The following is a 17,612-nucleotide window of genomic DNA, read 5'->3' as shown; positions in this document are numbered from 1 at the left end:
CCGACCTGTGCCCCTCTGTGTATTTATTGTTGACAGTTGCTGTGCTGTGGAGTAGAGTGAAGGCTCAGTGCGTTGCACTTTGTTATAGCTGGGGCACAGCCTATAGTAAGTTCAAAGGTAGAAAATGTGGTGGTAACATCAGGCACCAAAGGCCTTGACATCACCAGTGTTATTTTTAGACTACGTTTAATATCCAGTGTAACAGTGTGTTTCTGAACTTGTGAACATTTCGTCTCCCCCTTGTTCCAGAGAAAAGGCTGAGGGGGATTTGGTACAGTCACAATCTCTGTGCTGATTAAGCTCCGAGTCCCAGAGAATCTTCATGACAGAGTTACAAATTCATGGAGAATAAGGGTTTTATAGGCTGAGAAAAATCTTAATTATCATGGCACTGGAGGGCACCACCATAATGCAACCCATAATAAATGCTTCCAAAGCATGAAAGTTAAGGAGAGGGGTCAGATGTTATCTTAAGAGGGGCCTAACAACCATGACGGCTAATTCAGGCTGCATAGGGTAGGCAGCATGTAGGTGTTTTTGTGAATCAGGAAGCCTTTAAAATGCTTGTCAGATTGAATTAGTACGTCTTCCAGCAGCAACCCATTCGGCCTCAGAATAGATTTTCCAATCTGTTTTTGTTAACTCTGGAAAAACTTGTATTCATAGAATAGAAAAATGAATTGGTGGTGTTTAAAACATCTGCGCAAGCAAGCAGACTAGGGAATTACTCAAGAATTCTGTTGGAAAAAGCTGTAAGTTTTTTTTTTTTTTAACATTGTAAGAAGTCTGAAAAACTTCGGAAAGTTCACCAAGATGAGTTTACATGGATGTTTTCAAGCTGTTGTGTTGGATGCTGGAGGAAGGCTTTGAAAAACTGTCTCAGTCCATTATACAGAGCACAGTATGGCTTTCAAGCCATTTGTGATTTCATCTGGAAAAAATAGCGATGGGTAAGCTAAAAATACTGCAGGTAGAGAAGGCAACATGAGTTATAATTAGGAATTGGAATGACAAAGAAACAATTTATTATTTTTTTTTTAGGTAGCTGTGGCACCAGTTTAATTTCTTGTTACAAATGAGAGGCTTACATGGTATTTCTGTGCTAGTTCAGAGGGAGAGGGGTCTTTTGGAGAATGCCTGGAAAACTCTTTGGTATGGTCAGCACAAATAGCTTGTCCGTGGTTAAAACAGACACTGAGCATCTGAAGACAAATGTTTTGAAGAACAACTTGTAAAAATCAAGCCTATTCTGTTGCTGAATTGGTGCCACAGTTTCCTCTGGACATCTTAACAAGTCCTGCTGTGAGCAGTGGAACCAGTAAGATATGATTCCCTGTGGGTCTCATGCCTTATGGTTCGATTTGCTCATGCCTAAAAAGGTGCAATCACTCACTGGATCTTCCTTTCTTCAGCGGAAGTATTAAGACCATATCCTTGTGTAGGTTTGCTGTGATCAAACAGGAGATGGAACTTGCACCACAGCCTTTTACTTGCATGCACGTGAAGATCTTTCTCCTTCACTTCCACGTTCCCCGCTTTATTTACATTAAACGTACAGAAACTTGGTACCTTTGAAACCTCTCTGCATCCTGTATCAAATTGCTGGAAATTGGACAGAAAGTTCACTGGTTGCTGAGGGGACGTACACACAGAGGCAGTGTTGTTACACACGCCTCATTTCCTTAGAGAAAGCCGATTGTCCCAGCATGTATGGTAAAGGCAGCGCTGGGGGCTGCTGCTGCTTTGACTGCCGGTCAGGAGCTAAGAAATAGATGGGGGAGAAGAGAATGGAGTGGCAACAGTGTGGAAGAAGAGGAAGAAGCTAGCTCGGGGATGTGTGTGGGAGAGTCAGGGGGTTTTGTTTGTTGTGTTTTGATCTGATGGTTTTACAGAGCTTCTGAGAACTTGGACAGGATTTGGGGCCCTGCTTTTCTAGATGTGCTCCTGATTCTGGGGATGAAGTGACTCCATTGCAAGAGATACCAGGTCAGCAGATGGATTCAGTGCAGGTGGTGGATGTGGTCATTTTTTTAAACAACATACTTGGAGAATGACTAGGTTAGATACAGTTTTACTGATTCAGACAGTCTTGTACTGGTCCTCTTCCTGTGGTAGACTTCTCCTGGCACGGCACTGTCTGAAATGTTGGTTGTATCTGAGCAGCCTAAGAGGGAAAGTCCAGCTCCTGCTCTGACAGCTTTTGTCTCGGGTGACTGGCCTGCAATTGCAGCAGTCAGCTAGACTTCATCTGGTTTCACGCTTACGGTGGGGTAGAATGTTTCCTGATTTTTCCTGTCTTAACTCCTACTGTCCGCAGTGGGGTACAGCACAGAATAAAAGCTTCAGAAAGGCACCAGGAAGAGATTAGATATGATTTCCAAGTATTTCTTCATTCTTAATATGCTGAATGGTTGTGTGTGTATGTCTGCTGTTCTTAGAACAGCTGTTGATGGTAGAGGTGAATTCACTGCTGATTCTGAGGGGCAGTGTGTTTTATTTCGAGTCTGCTGTTTAACATGTGGTTCTATTGGGGATTTTCTGATGCTTTAGAGGTTAAAGTGGTGCATTTGTCTCCCTTGTTGTGTGTGAGCTCTGTATCAATGAATAGCCATATTTAGGATTGGCTCACATTGATTAGTTCCATGAAGTCCTGTGAATCACTGCCAAGGACCAACCAGCAGCAGGTCTCTACTAATGTGTGTCACAGGAAATGCACACAGTGAAATGGAACCTTCAGCAGCCTCCCCAGAGAACTGCATTCTTGTAGCAGCAGTGTGATCCTTCCACACTGAAGTAAATCTTACGGTAAAAAACGTGCATATTTGAATGACAGTGTTTCAAGGCTGGATGACCCATCTGAGGATGCTGGAAATGCTACGTTGAGGAGAATGCAGTTGAATTCACTAACTTGGCTACAAGTATTTGTTCTCCAGTATGAGCTAGGCTTAGGACAGATTTAACAGCCGAAGACCAACAGTTCAAATACTAGCACTTCCTTATCAGAAACGGATTTACCAGAAGCCTCCACATTGATAGAGAGGTTGATATCTGTTGGGACCCTTTTACCCTCAGGCACTTTCCACTGAGGGAGAAACAACAAGCCATTTAGCTGCTGTTTCCATTGCTTAAAACTCTGTCATACCTTGATCACTTCCCATGGAGCTGAAAGTACCCGTTGGTAATTTTTGTGTTGGATACACAAATGCTGTAAGAGATGGAAGGAGCCAATGAAAAGTACCATTCCCTGAAATTGATGCATAAAAGGACATGTGAGCATGCCCTTGCTGCATGGTAGTCACAAGTGGATTAATCCAGAGAACTGTCACTTCAGAGAACAGCAAGCATGAGCAGCACTGATATAGGCACTGCTCTGATATAAATGCTGAGCAGCTTTATCTTGTGGGGGAGGTATTGATGTGTTTAATTGCTCGGAATTCAGCAGTTTTATCCCCTTAGCATAGAGGATGCAAATAAAATATTAAAATTTCATACAAAACTGTGAACCATATCTCAAAGTTTAGGTGTGGTATGATACTAGCATTATAAAAGTATAAGAGAGATATTTAAAGACAAAAGCAAAGTGCTGCCTGCTGTTCCAGTTGTTACAATTAATAGTTGTGTTACACAACAGAGAATTGTATGTTCCTCTTTGTTTTTTTACAAATTTATAAAAATCTGACAAGAAGAGGTGAATTATCAAATGGGAGAAAGAGTGCTATTTTTCTGCTAACCTGCTTCCTCTGGCAATCATAGATTTAAGACATAAATCCTTAGGATGCATAAGCATCTCATGTGACCTAAACGTGTGAACCACTAAAACAGAATAAGTTAAAGGATGCTGTTTCAGAATCAATTTGCATCAGTTGTTGGTGATTTTCCTTATAAAGCCAAGGCATCATTCTTAAGAAAATGGTGAATTGGTGGATCATGACCTCCTTTATGAGGTTCACCTTCTCAGCCACTGAGATACTACAGCATTTGTCTATGAGAGCAAATGCTCAATGGCTAACATGCTGAAAAGAGGAGAAGAGCCTTTAAATGTCTTTGTAACTGTTAATCCTGGCTCCCTGTGGGCCCCTCTTCCACCCCCTCCTTCTTTTCTTCTTGTTTTTGCATCAGAAAGGCTTTCACATATTTTTTTGTCTTTAAAACAGCTGCATGAGATTCAAGTCCTGGTTTTTAGTGGGTATTGAAGACAAAAAAAGAATGGCTGCAGAAATGAAGTCCACTAGAGGCAATTGGGTTTTTTGTTCATTTGGAGAAAAACAATCAGGTTTTTGGAAAAAAAAGCAAAGCCAGCCAGTGGAATTCTGATTTAATGTTATTATTTGCAAATCTTCAGATCTTGTTTCAGCTGGGTATTTCCCATGTGTTAGGTAGGACCATGCAGTCTCTAGTTCTGTGAAATGAGGCTTGTAAACTTTTCTGGTTTAATTTAAACACATGACAGGAGAGGTTTGAACACTTAGAGGTGTTTCTGAGGTTTGTGTTGTTGTTTTTGGTTTGGTTTTGTTTGGGGTTTTTTTTAGAGAGGTTTCATCTGTGTCACCCTAATTTCATGCGCAGTCCTATGGATTTCCATGGGATGATTTCTGTGGTGACATAATGGCCTTATAATTAACGTTACTATAATTGAACCTAACACCAAGTCTGTTTGTTATGCTAAATTGGGCCCTGGTGAGTGCTGTGAGCTTCTGAACAGGCTTTAATCTTTACCCTTGCTGTGTGCTCCAGTAGGGTCAGATGAGTGGCTGTGTTTGGAACATCTCTAGGTGGAAAATGGGAAGGAACTGGGAGCAGTTTACAGGGAATGTGTTTGTGGATCAAATTATCTGGACGCTTGTACCACTTTGAAAAGCTTGGTTTGATGTAGTCATTGAAGAAAGTGAAATATTTAAGAGCTTGAGGCATTAAATCTTGGGTATCACTTGGAGTAATTTTAATATTTGCATTGAATAATGAGTAGTCGTTAGACCATAAATAGCTAAATCTGTATCTGGATGTATTAACCTCTTTTCCCATATGCACATAATAGGCTCTATTAAGGCTTGACGTGTTTGGTGCATCTCAGAACTCATGGTGGGGGAAAGATAGGGTTATGTATTTTTCTCGACAGTGCAATATTTAAAACTTAATTTTCCCAGTGTCTGTGTTTTACATACTTTATAAACTTAATCCAGAGTTGCTTGCTTTTTTCAAGTCTTAGTGTTTTCAAATTCAGCATGGGTGCTTAACACACTGAAGAATAAGGCTCGTTATTGCATGTAGTAACGTCAGATATGAGTATGTGTAGAACACCCTCGTAGGCCTGTCCACCCAGGTCTGGTCTCTCCAGTGCCAGGCGGCATGCCACTTCTGCTGCTTCAGAAACCATGACCTCCCCTGTAAAAGCAACTGGTGTTCTCCTCGCCTGCTGTGTCATGGAAGGCCACTCCGCCTGCTGGGGCTGTGATAGTGATGTGATTTCTGAGCAGAGAGTGGCTTTTTTGAGGGAAGGAGATTTGCCCTGGTATTTCCATTGCTTCTGGGTTTCTGAAGTCAGTACCCACTTCTCAAAATCACCTTTACTAACCTTGATTGTCTTTCCTGGTCATGAAATAGTAAATAGTGCTCTTTCCTTACCTTATTAGGAGTGCTGCAATGAAAGCCTTAATTCATTCATGTTTGTTGAGTTGCACAAAGAGTACAGAGATGAGTGTTCTGTAGGAATGTTTATAAAATGAAGAAAGGCTTGGAAAGTGTGGGAGCAAATGAATGTGTGTCCTTATGAGAGCAGAAGTGATATGTGGTGGAAAAAGTTAGACCCAAGAGCTAAGACTTTCTCACTAGCTTTCATTGATAAGCTACAGAGCATTGCTTAACCTGCTGTATTTTATTTTAAGCTGAGGAGGAACATTCGCTATTCCACTCAATGTATCAGCCATAAACAAAATTCTTCATCATTGATCGTGACCGGTAGTTAATGCCTTGCTTGTTGTTAGTCATATAACCTGAAATGAAGCCAAGGCCAATTTAACTTCCTAACAAAACAGCTATTCACTGAGTGATTTATTGGAGCTATAAACTAAAACTAACAGTTTATTATCGTAACAGGTCTTTAAAAGGACAGAATTTTTCAGCACAGCTGAACAACTGCAACAGTATTTTGTGCCTTTCCATAGCAGGGTAATTATTAAATACTGGCACTGAAGCCAGTTCTTTTGTGTAAAGTTTGAAAACCAGAATTTTTCAAAGATACCCGTAAATAGTGCTGGGCTTGTTAGATAATACTGAGGTGTATGTTTCAGTAAAATCAGTTGGATTGAGTTGGGGCTATCTGTGCACCGTACAGAACACATTAACCCAGTGCACAGATAATCGCTGTCCAAGATCCAGTATCAGAGGAATGGCAGTAATATTTCTGCTTTAAAAGTCTTTGAGGCACGCATAATGTTAGTTTAGTGAATTTGCACAATTACTTGTTGCACTTCACGTTTTCACACAATTCAGTAACAACAATGGTTATGAAGTATGAATATTCAGTAATATTAAGATTAAAGTACTTAGAGAAATCTGGAAGTATGTTTTTGCCATCTTAAGTTCAGTACTAAATAATTTCATTTGGGAGGAGTCCAAGAGTTCTTCAGATAGAAAGAGGAGATAATCACGACACGATTGCACTTACAGATGACCAGAGTGCTGCACAGGCCTCGTGTCCAGTCTAGCCTTGCCACAATGCATGAAATCCATTCCATCTCACAGAAGAGCTCACCAGCACCAGAGGTTATCAGTGTCTGTTCAGTTTTACAGGGCCCATTGCATGTATGAAGTTCTGCCTGTCACTAGCGTGCAGCTCTGAAACCCTGGCTCCCACTGCCCAGGTGAAGAGCAGAGCAGTTTCACCGGGCGGTTCCAGGTCCTGGGCAGGCTCACTAACACCTTCACCCGTGATGTACTGGTGGAAGCAAGTGTGTTCTTCCTCTTCTAGATCAGTGCTCACCAGGCGAATATTCTCCTGACGGCTTCAAACCCTGTGTGCCATGTCCCCTTGGAACATACCAGCCTGAACCCGGGCGAGTGTCCTGCTTTCCCTGCGGAGGGGGTCTCACCACCAGACATAGCAGCGCCTCCTTGTTTCAGGACTGTGAGACCAAAGGTAAGGTCAAGATTTATTTGATGAACTGCATTGCTCTGAGGCAAAAGTCACTGCTGCTGCTACAAGTGGGGCATTCAGAGAAAGGTCCTTCTCCTGTCAAGGAGCTCTCCTTCCTGGGCTCTCACAGTTGGCTGGCCTGGCCTGACTGCGAGGAAACTCAATAAAGCCTCAGTTCTTTTCATAACTGGTTTTTATGCGAGCCTTGAGAAGGGGTTGGGAGATACATAGAAGTTGGTTAGTGAAGTCATTGATCTGTGAAGAGGAACAGCAGGGGGATAAAAGTCTCAAGAGAAAAATCAAGACCAGTATGCGTTATTGACATTTTGGGTTTAAACACAGCAGCAACATGAGAATGTGAAAGAGGGAATTGCAGGATAAGTCAGAAAATAGTTTCTTCCTGTTCAGTATGAGAAACTGTCTTGGATGCCTTGGGATATACCTAAAAAGCTGGCGTTCAGCTTAACCCTGCACTACCTCAGACAGCCCTCTGAACTCGATCACAGTGGAGCTCACGTGCGATCAGCTCCCAAGGCTTTCTCACAGCAGTGAAAATCAGGTGGGGATTGTATCTTTAAAAATTAAGGAATTTCATTAGAGTCTTAGTTATCTAAAATGTAAACAGCTGAAAGACAGCTATGAAGTTATCTTTGAAAATACTGATAAAAATGGGTCCATGGAGAGAGATGAAATGTTAATCAGTAAAATGGTTTGCTCAGTGTCTTAACGCATGGGTAAAAGAACATCACTTGTATCAAAATCACCTGAAGAAAAAGTGTTAATAGAAAATCTACTGCTGTAGAGTGGAAATGAGGGATAGAAATAAGGTCCTGATGCAAACATTTGGTAGTGGTTTCAATTTAGAGAGCTTGCTAGTGTCAGTTGAGACATGTTTACTATTGAGAATTGCAACATAATAGAAGAATCTTGCAGTATGGTTGAAGAATTAATATTACTGGTAATAATGTGATAGCTAATAGATTATTTTTTTTTGGTGAAGAAGCACTGAATCCACAAATGCTGTTGTTTCATACTTAATTTTGCAAAGTTAAAGCACTAAACAGCAATGTTAAAAACCTTGGATCAAGATAAGAGGACCTGATTTCAGTTTTCGTTAATGTAAACAAAAACAGATCTATAAATGAGGTTCAGTTTTCAAATCAGAGTGGAGATTAAAGGAATTTTTTGTATTTACTGGAATGAAGAGCTCAAGGATTTGCATGTGGAAGAGGCCACATGAGACATGGAATCACAGATGCAAGAACTATTTGGAACTTGCATCTGAAGCATTTGGATTGGGGAATATAGCATGTAGGGAAGGACTCCAGGCTGAGCTATCTTACAAAGCTCAGCAAGACTAGAGTTATTTGGGAGTAAGCAGAGCTTGAAAGGAATAGAAAAAAGGGACTGTGCAGCACAGAAAACTGCATTTGAAAGGCAAGGTAGTAAATTATTTTGATGTTGAGCTGAGAGAGGTAAACTTGCCAAATGAGGTAAAAGAAATAGCAAAAGATTTGATTTTTTTTTTTTTTTGTCTCACAAAGAAAAAGGGCAAGGAAAAGTAAGCAAGGTGGTGATAGAGTTAAGACCGAAGATAATATATGGCTGATGCTCTTGACTGCTTTCTGTCAGGTTTCAGTACAGATGATGATGGGCATAGATGTGGAATAGCTAAGCAAAATCAAATGAAGTATATTAGAGACGTAAGCAAAGTTGTTTGGAGTCCTGTATCCTCAGATTGCAATGAGAGAAGAAAATCTTCCTGTCAGCATCCAAGGATCTAGGAAAAAAGATACAAGTCTGCTAGAAAGGATTTTTTCCCCCGTGTCTGTCTATCTCTTGTCTAAAACTTCCATTAAATCTGTTATGTGTATGAAAGAGTTGGTATGTCAGAATGGGGTCTCACTTTGGTGATGCAGGAGGTACTCTCAGCAAGCCCCAAGGGCTATAGCTTATGTGTCTAGCTAACATGACGATTTGTGTGACATGATGAATGAAAGTAGCAGCAGATCTGGTCGAGGTGGCTGTACCCTGACTCATGGCCTGTTGTTGCAAGATAGTGTGTGATCATGAGAGAAGGCAACGTACTTGTTTAGTCACTAATATTGATGCAATGTGCCGCTTGCAGAGGGCCGAAGTCTTTCACCTCTGCTTGTGGCGAGCTGATCACAGGGGTATGCTAGGATGCAGCAGCAGTGTGTGTGCTGCTTGGCATAAGCTGGCAAGAAAGAAAGGTTTAGTTAGTATTGCCACATACAGTTCATCTTCCAAGTCAAAAGTCAGTGGTTAGACCATTTGGTAACTGTTCTACCTGTTATCCTGCTTACAATATCACGGTGATTATACTCCCTCCTCCATATCTTTTATTGCTGCTTCCACACAGAGCTGATCTGTAATGTTGCATTTGGGATTTCTGAACTTGCACAAAGTGACCTGATAAACTAAAATCTGTTCAATTACCTTTGCTTTATTATCCTCATAGTTAATGTGGCATTTCAGTTGTTGAAATTATAATAAATCCTATAAAAATGCATAGTCACATACTAATGTGCTACTGACACTTTTTTAACCATGCTGCATATTTATTTACTCTCCAGTTCAGTGTTCACCTGGCCATTTTTATAATACCACAACTCATCGGTGTATTCGCTGCACAGTTGGGACATACCAGCCTGAGTTTGGACAAAATTACTGCATTGCATGCCCTGGAAACACCACTACTGATTTTGATGGGTCAACAAATATAACGCAGTGCAAAAGTAAGTATAGCAAGATGGTTTTGATGATCTGTTACAAATGAAAAGACTGGTCTGAGCATTAATATTCAGAGTGGCCCTAAGGGCAAGATTTAGCTTTGCTCCAGGGAGTTTGGAGAGAAGGCAGTGGTGTTGCTCCTCTTTTGCTGCCTGCCTGCATCTCATCCCACATGGCTTACTGAGGTCCATGAGTGACCATTTCTGCAGACTGGTTCCATCCCTCTTGTTAAGGTAAGTGTCTTGCCAGTTGGTTCTGGGTCACTCTGGGTCTTGCTATTAAATCTTTTCTCCGATGATATAGCAGACAGAGTTTGTCTTCTTGGCACCCTGATTTCTTTCCCTTCTATTAAAAGAAATTGAAGCTGGTTCACGAAACTTAATAGCTCTAGTAACCTTTTATTCTTAATAACCATCTTTGAAAGATGCAATTACAAAGAGAGACACTGTTCTAGATTATGGTAGCTGTAGTGTGGGAAGCTGAGGGTAAATTAAAAAGGGAAAATAGAAGGCAGAGAGGTGATTCCTCTGAGGAACCTGTGGAGACACTTACATACACACAGCCATAAATACGCATACATACGTAGAAATATGTTTCTGGGAACTCCAGAATGGAAAAGAATCTGTTCCACGGGCATGTCACACCCACACATCGCTGTTAGGGTGCTGTAGTGCCCAGACCCTTGTGGCCACAAGGAGTTGGGGAGCACAGGCAAAGCATCCTGCACGGGAGTTCACCCTCTCTTGCTGCCAGCAATGTTGATCTGAGCAGAGAAAGAGCCTGCTATGCTCCGTGTTTTGTGCTGCTGCAGGCATAGTGCCTGAGCTGAGCACCTCAGGCTCCACTTAGACTTCAACTGATACTTCTATGAAAACATTCTGTCTGCTACAAGCAAATGGAACATCCTTGCTTTACCATTTTATGTCCTCTTACAACTGCCTTGTCGTTCAGCTGTGGCTTGGTCGATGGCACCTGCTGTGTTAACAGAGACTAGTCTGTATTTTTATGTCTCAACATTGATTAAAACTGAAAAGCAGAAGCAGGCAGTGGTGTGAAGTTAAACTGGCAAAGAGAACTATACTGGCATCAGATGCAAATGGAAAAGGTTGTGTGTCACCCGTGTACTGTTTCTGATGGTGACCATAGAGAGACCTGAAGGATGGCCTCACTTTGCCTCGCTCTCCGTACTATGTTACTTTTTCAGATAGGCAGTGTGGAGGTGAACTGGGAGATTACACTGGATATATTGAATCACCAAACTACCCTGGGGACTATCCTGCAAACACTGAGTGTACCTGGAATATTAACCCACCACCAAAGCGCCGTATTCTGATTGTGGTTCCAGAAATATTTCTGCCCATAGAAGATGAGTGTGGAGACTACCTGGTGATGCGAAAAAGCTGTAAGTCTGAAATACCTACTGAGGCATATGATATCTATCTCAGTGTGCAACACAGGTTTCTCGCATGCATTGCTGTTTACATAAACTACGTGTAGCTTGGCTGACCTCTACTTAAGAGTAGAAATTTATTTAAATGACAATTGAAAAATCATATTTGCTAAAGCTGCTCCATAGGTTCAGGTGAAACTAGGGTGCAAGACTTTGATGCGTCAGTGAATTCTGAGAGAAATATTGTTAAGAAGGGATAGATGATTCACTGTAGTCATTAATTATGCTATGCAGTTCTAGGCTGTGTCAGGAAAGAGAATATGCTTGCTAGTCCCTACAGGTGCCTGATCTGTGAATAAACAGCTTCAGTTTCGAGGGTGGGCATGTCCTTCAAACAGTAGACTGTTTTTTTAGGAAAAGGGAAAATATTCCTCAACCAAGAAATCATTCACTGATGGCCTGCCATCCACTGATGGCCTGCCACATTTTGAGGAGTTTTCTTAACACCAGCAAGCTTTTCTTGTCACCGTAATTTAACCTATTTTTTAATTGTTCATTAGTATGAAGCATTGTCAGGTAACTGTCTATTGTGTGTTTTCTTTGAAAGCTTCTTCCAACTCAGTGACCACGTATGAAACCTGTCAAACCTACGAACGCCCTATAGCTTTCACTTCTAGGTCTAAGAAGTTGTGGATCCAGTTCAAGTCGAATGAAGGGAACAGTGCCAAAGGATTCCAAGTTCCTTATGTAACATATGATGGTAAGCGGATGTGAGCAGCTAAGTGTATGTGGACTAGTGCAGCTGCAGCAGTTAGAACTCCTTGTGTGCTTCTTGACCCTGATAAGCAGCAGGATAACCCAGTGCTCTCAGCAGTGTCACTATAAGACTACTTCCAGTAGCTGTTTTCATTTACAGCCAGTTTAAGGAATTCTGCATTGCACTGTGGTCTTCAGTGCCACCATATGTCCAGTCTTCCACATAAAGAGCTGTGATTCTGGGCTCCGACCTGCAAAACGCAGAGCTCGGATCCACAGTCTGGGTTTTATGCATTTTTGTGCCTTCCCAGTTCTGGGTTGCTTCAGGTGGCAGCAGAGTGCCCCCAGTTAGAAACTGGGCAGAGCCCAAGTGCCTCTGATTTATCTTGTTGCTGTTACCATCTGTAATCTAGTACCAGATAGCAAAATATCTATACTGAAAGGAAGCTTGAGGGGCAAGAGTTTCACCCTATCCTTGTCAGAGTCACCAGGAGTGAACCTGGAGCTGAAGCTCTGCACTTCAGTAGAAGTGATGTGAAAATGGTATGCATGTTTCTGTTCACACTGGATTAATTGTGAAGAAGTCGTCCTCACTGTGGTCTGCAGAGTTTCATCAACAGCAGATAACTAATTTTTCGGGGGAGACCTCTCCTTCTGAAGCATTTCAAGATTTGGTTGACCAGGAGGTTTCCCTTTGAAGAAAGCTTCCTCTTACCTCTTTTTTTTTTTTTTTTTTTCCCTTCTTGCTGTAGAAAGAGGTCAGTAACAGGTTGTGGGCATTTACAGATAAGTTTCTGCAGCGCAGATGGTTTGAAGCAGCCAACTTGGTTGCAGTATGCAGTACAATCCTAGGTGCATTATGATTTATTTTGCTTTTGACTGATGCTGAGCAGTTCAGCTGAGTACACTTTTAATAGCAAACAGTATTTGTAGTTTCTTTACAGAAGAGTGTTTGGAATATTTTCTGACTGCTAATATGAGGGCCAAGTACCACTGCTTCTTTTGGGGGTAGGGCTTATGTGTGTAACCAAGGGAGGTATTGAGTATGTAAGTGAAGTGAATCTGCAAATAACTCTTTTGTGCATTCCCCATAGAGGATTACCAAGAACTAATAGAAGACATCGTTCGGGATGGTAGACTTTATGCATCTGAAAATCATCAAGAAATACTTAAGGTATATTCCTTCCTCCAAACATGTTGATTTTGATTGAAAAGGACTCTATTTTGTGCCAATGAGGTTGCCTCCTGCTCTGCATCAGATCTGCTCCTTGGTGCACTAGAGACATGCTAGTTGAGGGAAGTAAGGTGAATCAGCACATCCTGATTGTGCAGAGCAATAGCTATGAGATCCTTTGTCCGGGGGGATTAAAGGTGGATCAGACCTGCTAGGGAAACCTGTGGTGATGATAGCCCCGGAGCCTCACACAGGCTATGCTGGAAGGAATTAGTGGAGCAAACTGGGCAACATGGGATTTAATCCCTTGTAGAAGTACTTAGTGTTGCTACTTATAGCCTGTAGATAGCAAGGGCTTTTCCTCCCTGGGCAAAAAAAAAAAAAAAAAAAAAATCTCTTAGTGGATTTCACTTCTCTGATCTTGGTTAGGAGACTGAGTGGATGTCATCCCAAGTAAACCTTTCTTTTGCTGGATATCAGTTCCAGTATTTGTTTTATGGTTTGGGGTTTTTTATTTTTTGGTTTGCTGCTCTTGGAAGTATGAGGAGGTGAGAAATCCTAGTGCCACTTCTGATAAGTGTGAAATTCCAGGGACTTCCCTGGGGCCTGAATGTCAGCCTTGCTCCACTACTTTCTGAGCTTCTGAAAGATTGGTACTTGACAAGTAAAATGCCTGTAATCTTTTATGAGTTAATCAGTAATTAAGCTTTGGTGATACTTAGCCTAACTCCTCTGTGGAATTACTGTAAAATCTGCTTTCCTTTTTCTAGGACAAGAAACTGATAAAAGCATTGTTTGACGTGTTGGCGCATCCACAGAACTACTTCAAGTACACAGCCCAAGAGTCAAGAGAGATGTTCCCAAGATCCTTCATTCGGCTGTTGCGCTCTAAAGTTTCCAGATTTTTGAGGCCTTACAAATAGTTGGCACTGTACTTAAAAAACTAACCAGCCCTGGGCATGCACAGAGGGGTTGTGGTAGGTGGGGCTGCTTTCTGTGTTTTACACATCGGCAGAGAAACTCCAGGGAAGCTTGCCAGCTCCATTCTTGGCAGAGTTTGGCTTTCTCAGCTAATATAAATATTTTGGTGAACAGAATTTTGATTCCTTTCCAGATAATACCTTTTGGGTACCAAGGATACTTTATGGGTCTCTGAATTGGAGACTGACCATAATTTCTGTAACTGAATGGTGCCAAGCAGAAGTTTGTAGAGCTCTGCCCTGTTGCTTCATCAGTAACTCTAAAAGCTAATGACGACAGACAGGATAAGTAGTGTGGTTTGGGATGAATTCTGGGCTGCCATTAATGCATGTTACCTCAACAAAGCTGGGTTCATGTTTGGTGTTGCTGAAGGTGACATCAAGATTGATGTCTCTCTTAACTTTTTGCTATGGAGAAAATTCAGAGCTAAGATTGAAATAGTTTTAGTTCAAACCAGTGAGTCCAAGAATTGCACAAGGTGTAATTTTTCTCTGAACTATATGTTGTATGAGGGATATGGAGGAATAACCAAAGGGTTGAATATTAGCTTGAATGCTTTGGGTCTGGATCACACTCTGTTCATGCTAATGACCTATTGGTTTAAGTGGAGTGATACCACAATAAAACCAGGCCAGCACAGTAATGGAAAACAGACCCTGATCCGCTGGACACTTCCATCATGGGCTGACTGTGAATGTTACAACAGAACAGATTCTTTGCTAAATCCCAGTGCTCTCTCACTATGCATAGGCCTGGGACATTAGTATAAAATCCTGTCCTCTGAGTACCTGCAGTTGAACACACAAGCCCCATTTTAAATGCAGGTTTTGCATAGGTTACACTCTTGTACATCACTGTTTAAACCTGTATAAGGTTCTTATATGATCCTCAGTCCTTATAGTCTTTATCTTTTGTGGGCAGCTTGCAATGACCTTGTTGAGCAGAGAAGGGGTGCTTTCCCTGTCTTGCTGGAGAGATGTAGATGTAGCAAGATATTCCTCAACTGGAGTGTGGCCGCTAACATTTTCTACTGCAAAATGCTGTTCAGGATTCCCAGACTCTGGCTCCTTTTCTTTAGGTTGTGTTTCTTATCCAAGAGAAGGCTATTCTGAAAGGGCCTGTAGGGAGAGCTGTTAATCAAAATGTTTTTGTCTCAGTGCTTTTCTGTACACACTTACATTGCATCACTGTCGTCTGGCCACGCAAACCGTCTCCCCAGTGTAATGTACTTTCTGGGCCTTCTGTCCTGAAGGGAGATGGCCGCAGTCCCTCCCGTTAGAGGTGGAGTTATGGCCTCTGTCTTTCAGCCACTGGCAGTGCCGAGTGGTGCAGTGGGTGCTGGAGTTCCTCCGTGTGCCCCCTTCGGAAAGATCCTGAAATTTCACAGTGCAGCCAGGATGAATGCTCCCTTTCCTGGGGCATGGAGTCAGATCTCCCTGGGTTTCATTGCATTGGTGTGTGGTATTTAACTGTTGTATGTGAATAGTACCATGTCCACAGCGTGACAGATGAAACTCCCATTGAGAGCCAGGGCCTGAATCTCTTCCCTGCGCTGTTAGGAACAAATGAATGCTACCGAAGGCAGCCTGGCTGAGCTGTGGTGCCGTGGCAGCCCTGCTCTGGGGCACGTGAGGCAGCACAGCCTGTCATGGGGTGCGGACACGTCTCGGCCGTGGTGTGGTGGGAAGGGGTAGTGGCCTTAGGGGGGAGCAGAGCCTCTCAGGGTGTGCTGGTGTGACGCTGTGTTCCTCTTGCTGCTGCCCAGAAAGAATTGTAGTGGTCTGGGCAGAGGAGGAAGATGGCTTGTGTTGGTGCCAAGAGGGAGAACTGTCCCTGGCTGGCTGCGCTGGGCTCCTGCTCCAGCCCCAGCGCTGCTGGTGGGTTTCTGTGGCAGGCAGTGAGGGGTGAGTGCCCATCCCAGGCCAGCAGCAAGGGGAGGAGGGAGGCAGGGGGTGAATGAGCAGAAGAGAGGGGAATGAGCCTGGCTCCTCGTACATTCCTGGCTGGTGTGCTTTGTCCTGAACAGCGTCCCTGCCATCTGCGAGGGGAGGGAGGACAGAGGTTATCTGGAAGAAGGTATGAGGCCGTGTGGTCTGTAAGAGGAATGGCTAGGGGATGCCAAAGCAAGAGGAAAGGTGGTGAGGAAGGCTTGCCACGTCTGTGGTGAAGTGTACTGTTGTGGTGCAATCACAGGAAGGTATTTCAAGATCGTTTCCCTCTGGCTGTCCAAGCCTATACCTCTCTGCTGGTGTTGTCTTCCCATGCCAATGCCATGTGTCAGTGACCCACCAGCCACCTCCATGTGGCAGTGGAGCACTTTGAGATGGGGGCGATGCTGCAGTTCTGCTCCAAGTGCCTGGGTGTGTTGGAGACCTGCTGGTGGGGCACTGGGAGGACAGAATCACGGTGTGCCAGCTCTGGCCAAGCCCAGCAGAGTGGCTTTGCTGTGGTCTGTGTGCTCTCTGCCAAGGGACGCAAGCCAGTTCTTGCTGTATTCCCTCCCGAGAAGGCTGCAGATCTGACCGTTTCTGTTTCGTGTTGGTGAGTGACACATAAATCAGTGACTGGTTTCAACAAGGGTTCAAGAAAACTAACATTGTGAAATATCCAAATTTTTTAATTGGTGTAATTGGGCTTTTGTGCTCTGTGCATGAGTTACTGGCTTGAGCTCTGGGTTCATTGCACCGCCACTCATCCCGCAGGGACGTCTTCCAGCTCTGTGAGGCTCCTTGGGGACCAGCGTCTCGCCTTCAGTCCGTGCAGCGGATCTCATCTTTGCTTCTCCGTTGTCCCCATGTGCACAGGCCGTTTGTTTTCTACATAAAAAGTAAATGACTCGGAAGCACTTCTGTTACCCTTGGTCTAACGTTATGAATCAAATTTTCCCCTTTTACTGTAGATCCTGTGTGTGCAGTAAAAAGTGAAGAGGGAATTTTTGCCATCTGAAATACTGGGAGAAGTGATAACTGTTGCAGAATGTTGTAACGCTTGGCATTGTACCTTCATAGCGATGGTAGTGGCTCTGTAGAAATTTTAATTTCTACTTTCTATGTTGGCTGTAGACTGATGTTATTTTTTGGCAACAAATGATTCAAAAATGTTTAACCTTATAAAACAGGATTTAACTTTTGAAATAATAATTAGCATTAACTGGATGACTTAATGTCACCTACATGAGATAAGCATAAGGATCTTTTTAATTATTGTAAATTAATGTAAAGTGTCTCAGGCTGTTACTCTTAATAAGAGAAATAAACCAGTGAACTTTTAGTTGCATGAAAACCTTGGGTAATATTTTCAGTTGTCTTTGCTGTGCTAAATAATAGTTTTGTGACAAAATTAATGGTTGTGTAGCAAATTATCACACATCAGATAGACTTTATCCTGGGAACATCTGCTTACTGTAGCATTCTGTTTCATGTAAT

The 17,612-nt window shown here is 42.7% G+C and overlaps 1 protein-coding gene across 1 annotated transcript in view; it reads left to right on the top strand.

The window, feature by feature from the left end:
• The window catches only part of SCUBE2 (signal peptide, CUB domain, EGF-like 2), a gene marked incomplete at its 5' end in the record, with an annotated part of 36,790 nt that extends 22,152 nt beyond the window's left edge, over positions 1-14,638 (top strand). The window contains 6 exons of the mRNA XM_010086572.1: positions 6,968-7,135; positions 9,730-9,891; positions 11,091-11,288; positions 11,884-12,036; positions 13,127-13,206; positions 13,977-14,638. Of these exons, the coding sequence (XP_010084874.1) occupies positions 6,968-7,135; positions 9,730-9,891; positions 11,091-11,288; positions 11,884-12,036; positions 13,127-13,206; positions 13,977-14,129 (914 nt within the window). The remainder of the gene's footprint in view (positions 1-6,967; positions 7,136-9,729; positions 9,892-11,090; positions 11,289-11,883; positions 12,037-13,126; positions 13,207-13,976) is intronic.
• Positions 14,639-17,612: the final 2,974 nt, after the last annotated feature.

The sequence above is a fragment of the Pterocles gutturalis genome, unplaced genomic scaffold, assembly GCF_000699245.1.
Source record: "Pterocles gutturalis isolate BGI_N339 unplaced genomic scaffold, ASM69924v1 scaffold11546, whole genome shotgun sequence".
Taxonomy (NCBI): domain Eukaryota; kingdom Metazoa; phylum Chordata; class Aves; order Pterocliformes; family Pteroclidae; genus Pterocles; species Pterocles gutturalis.
This window is presented reverse-complemented; position numbering and strand designations above follow the sequence as displayed.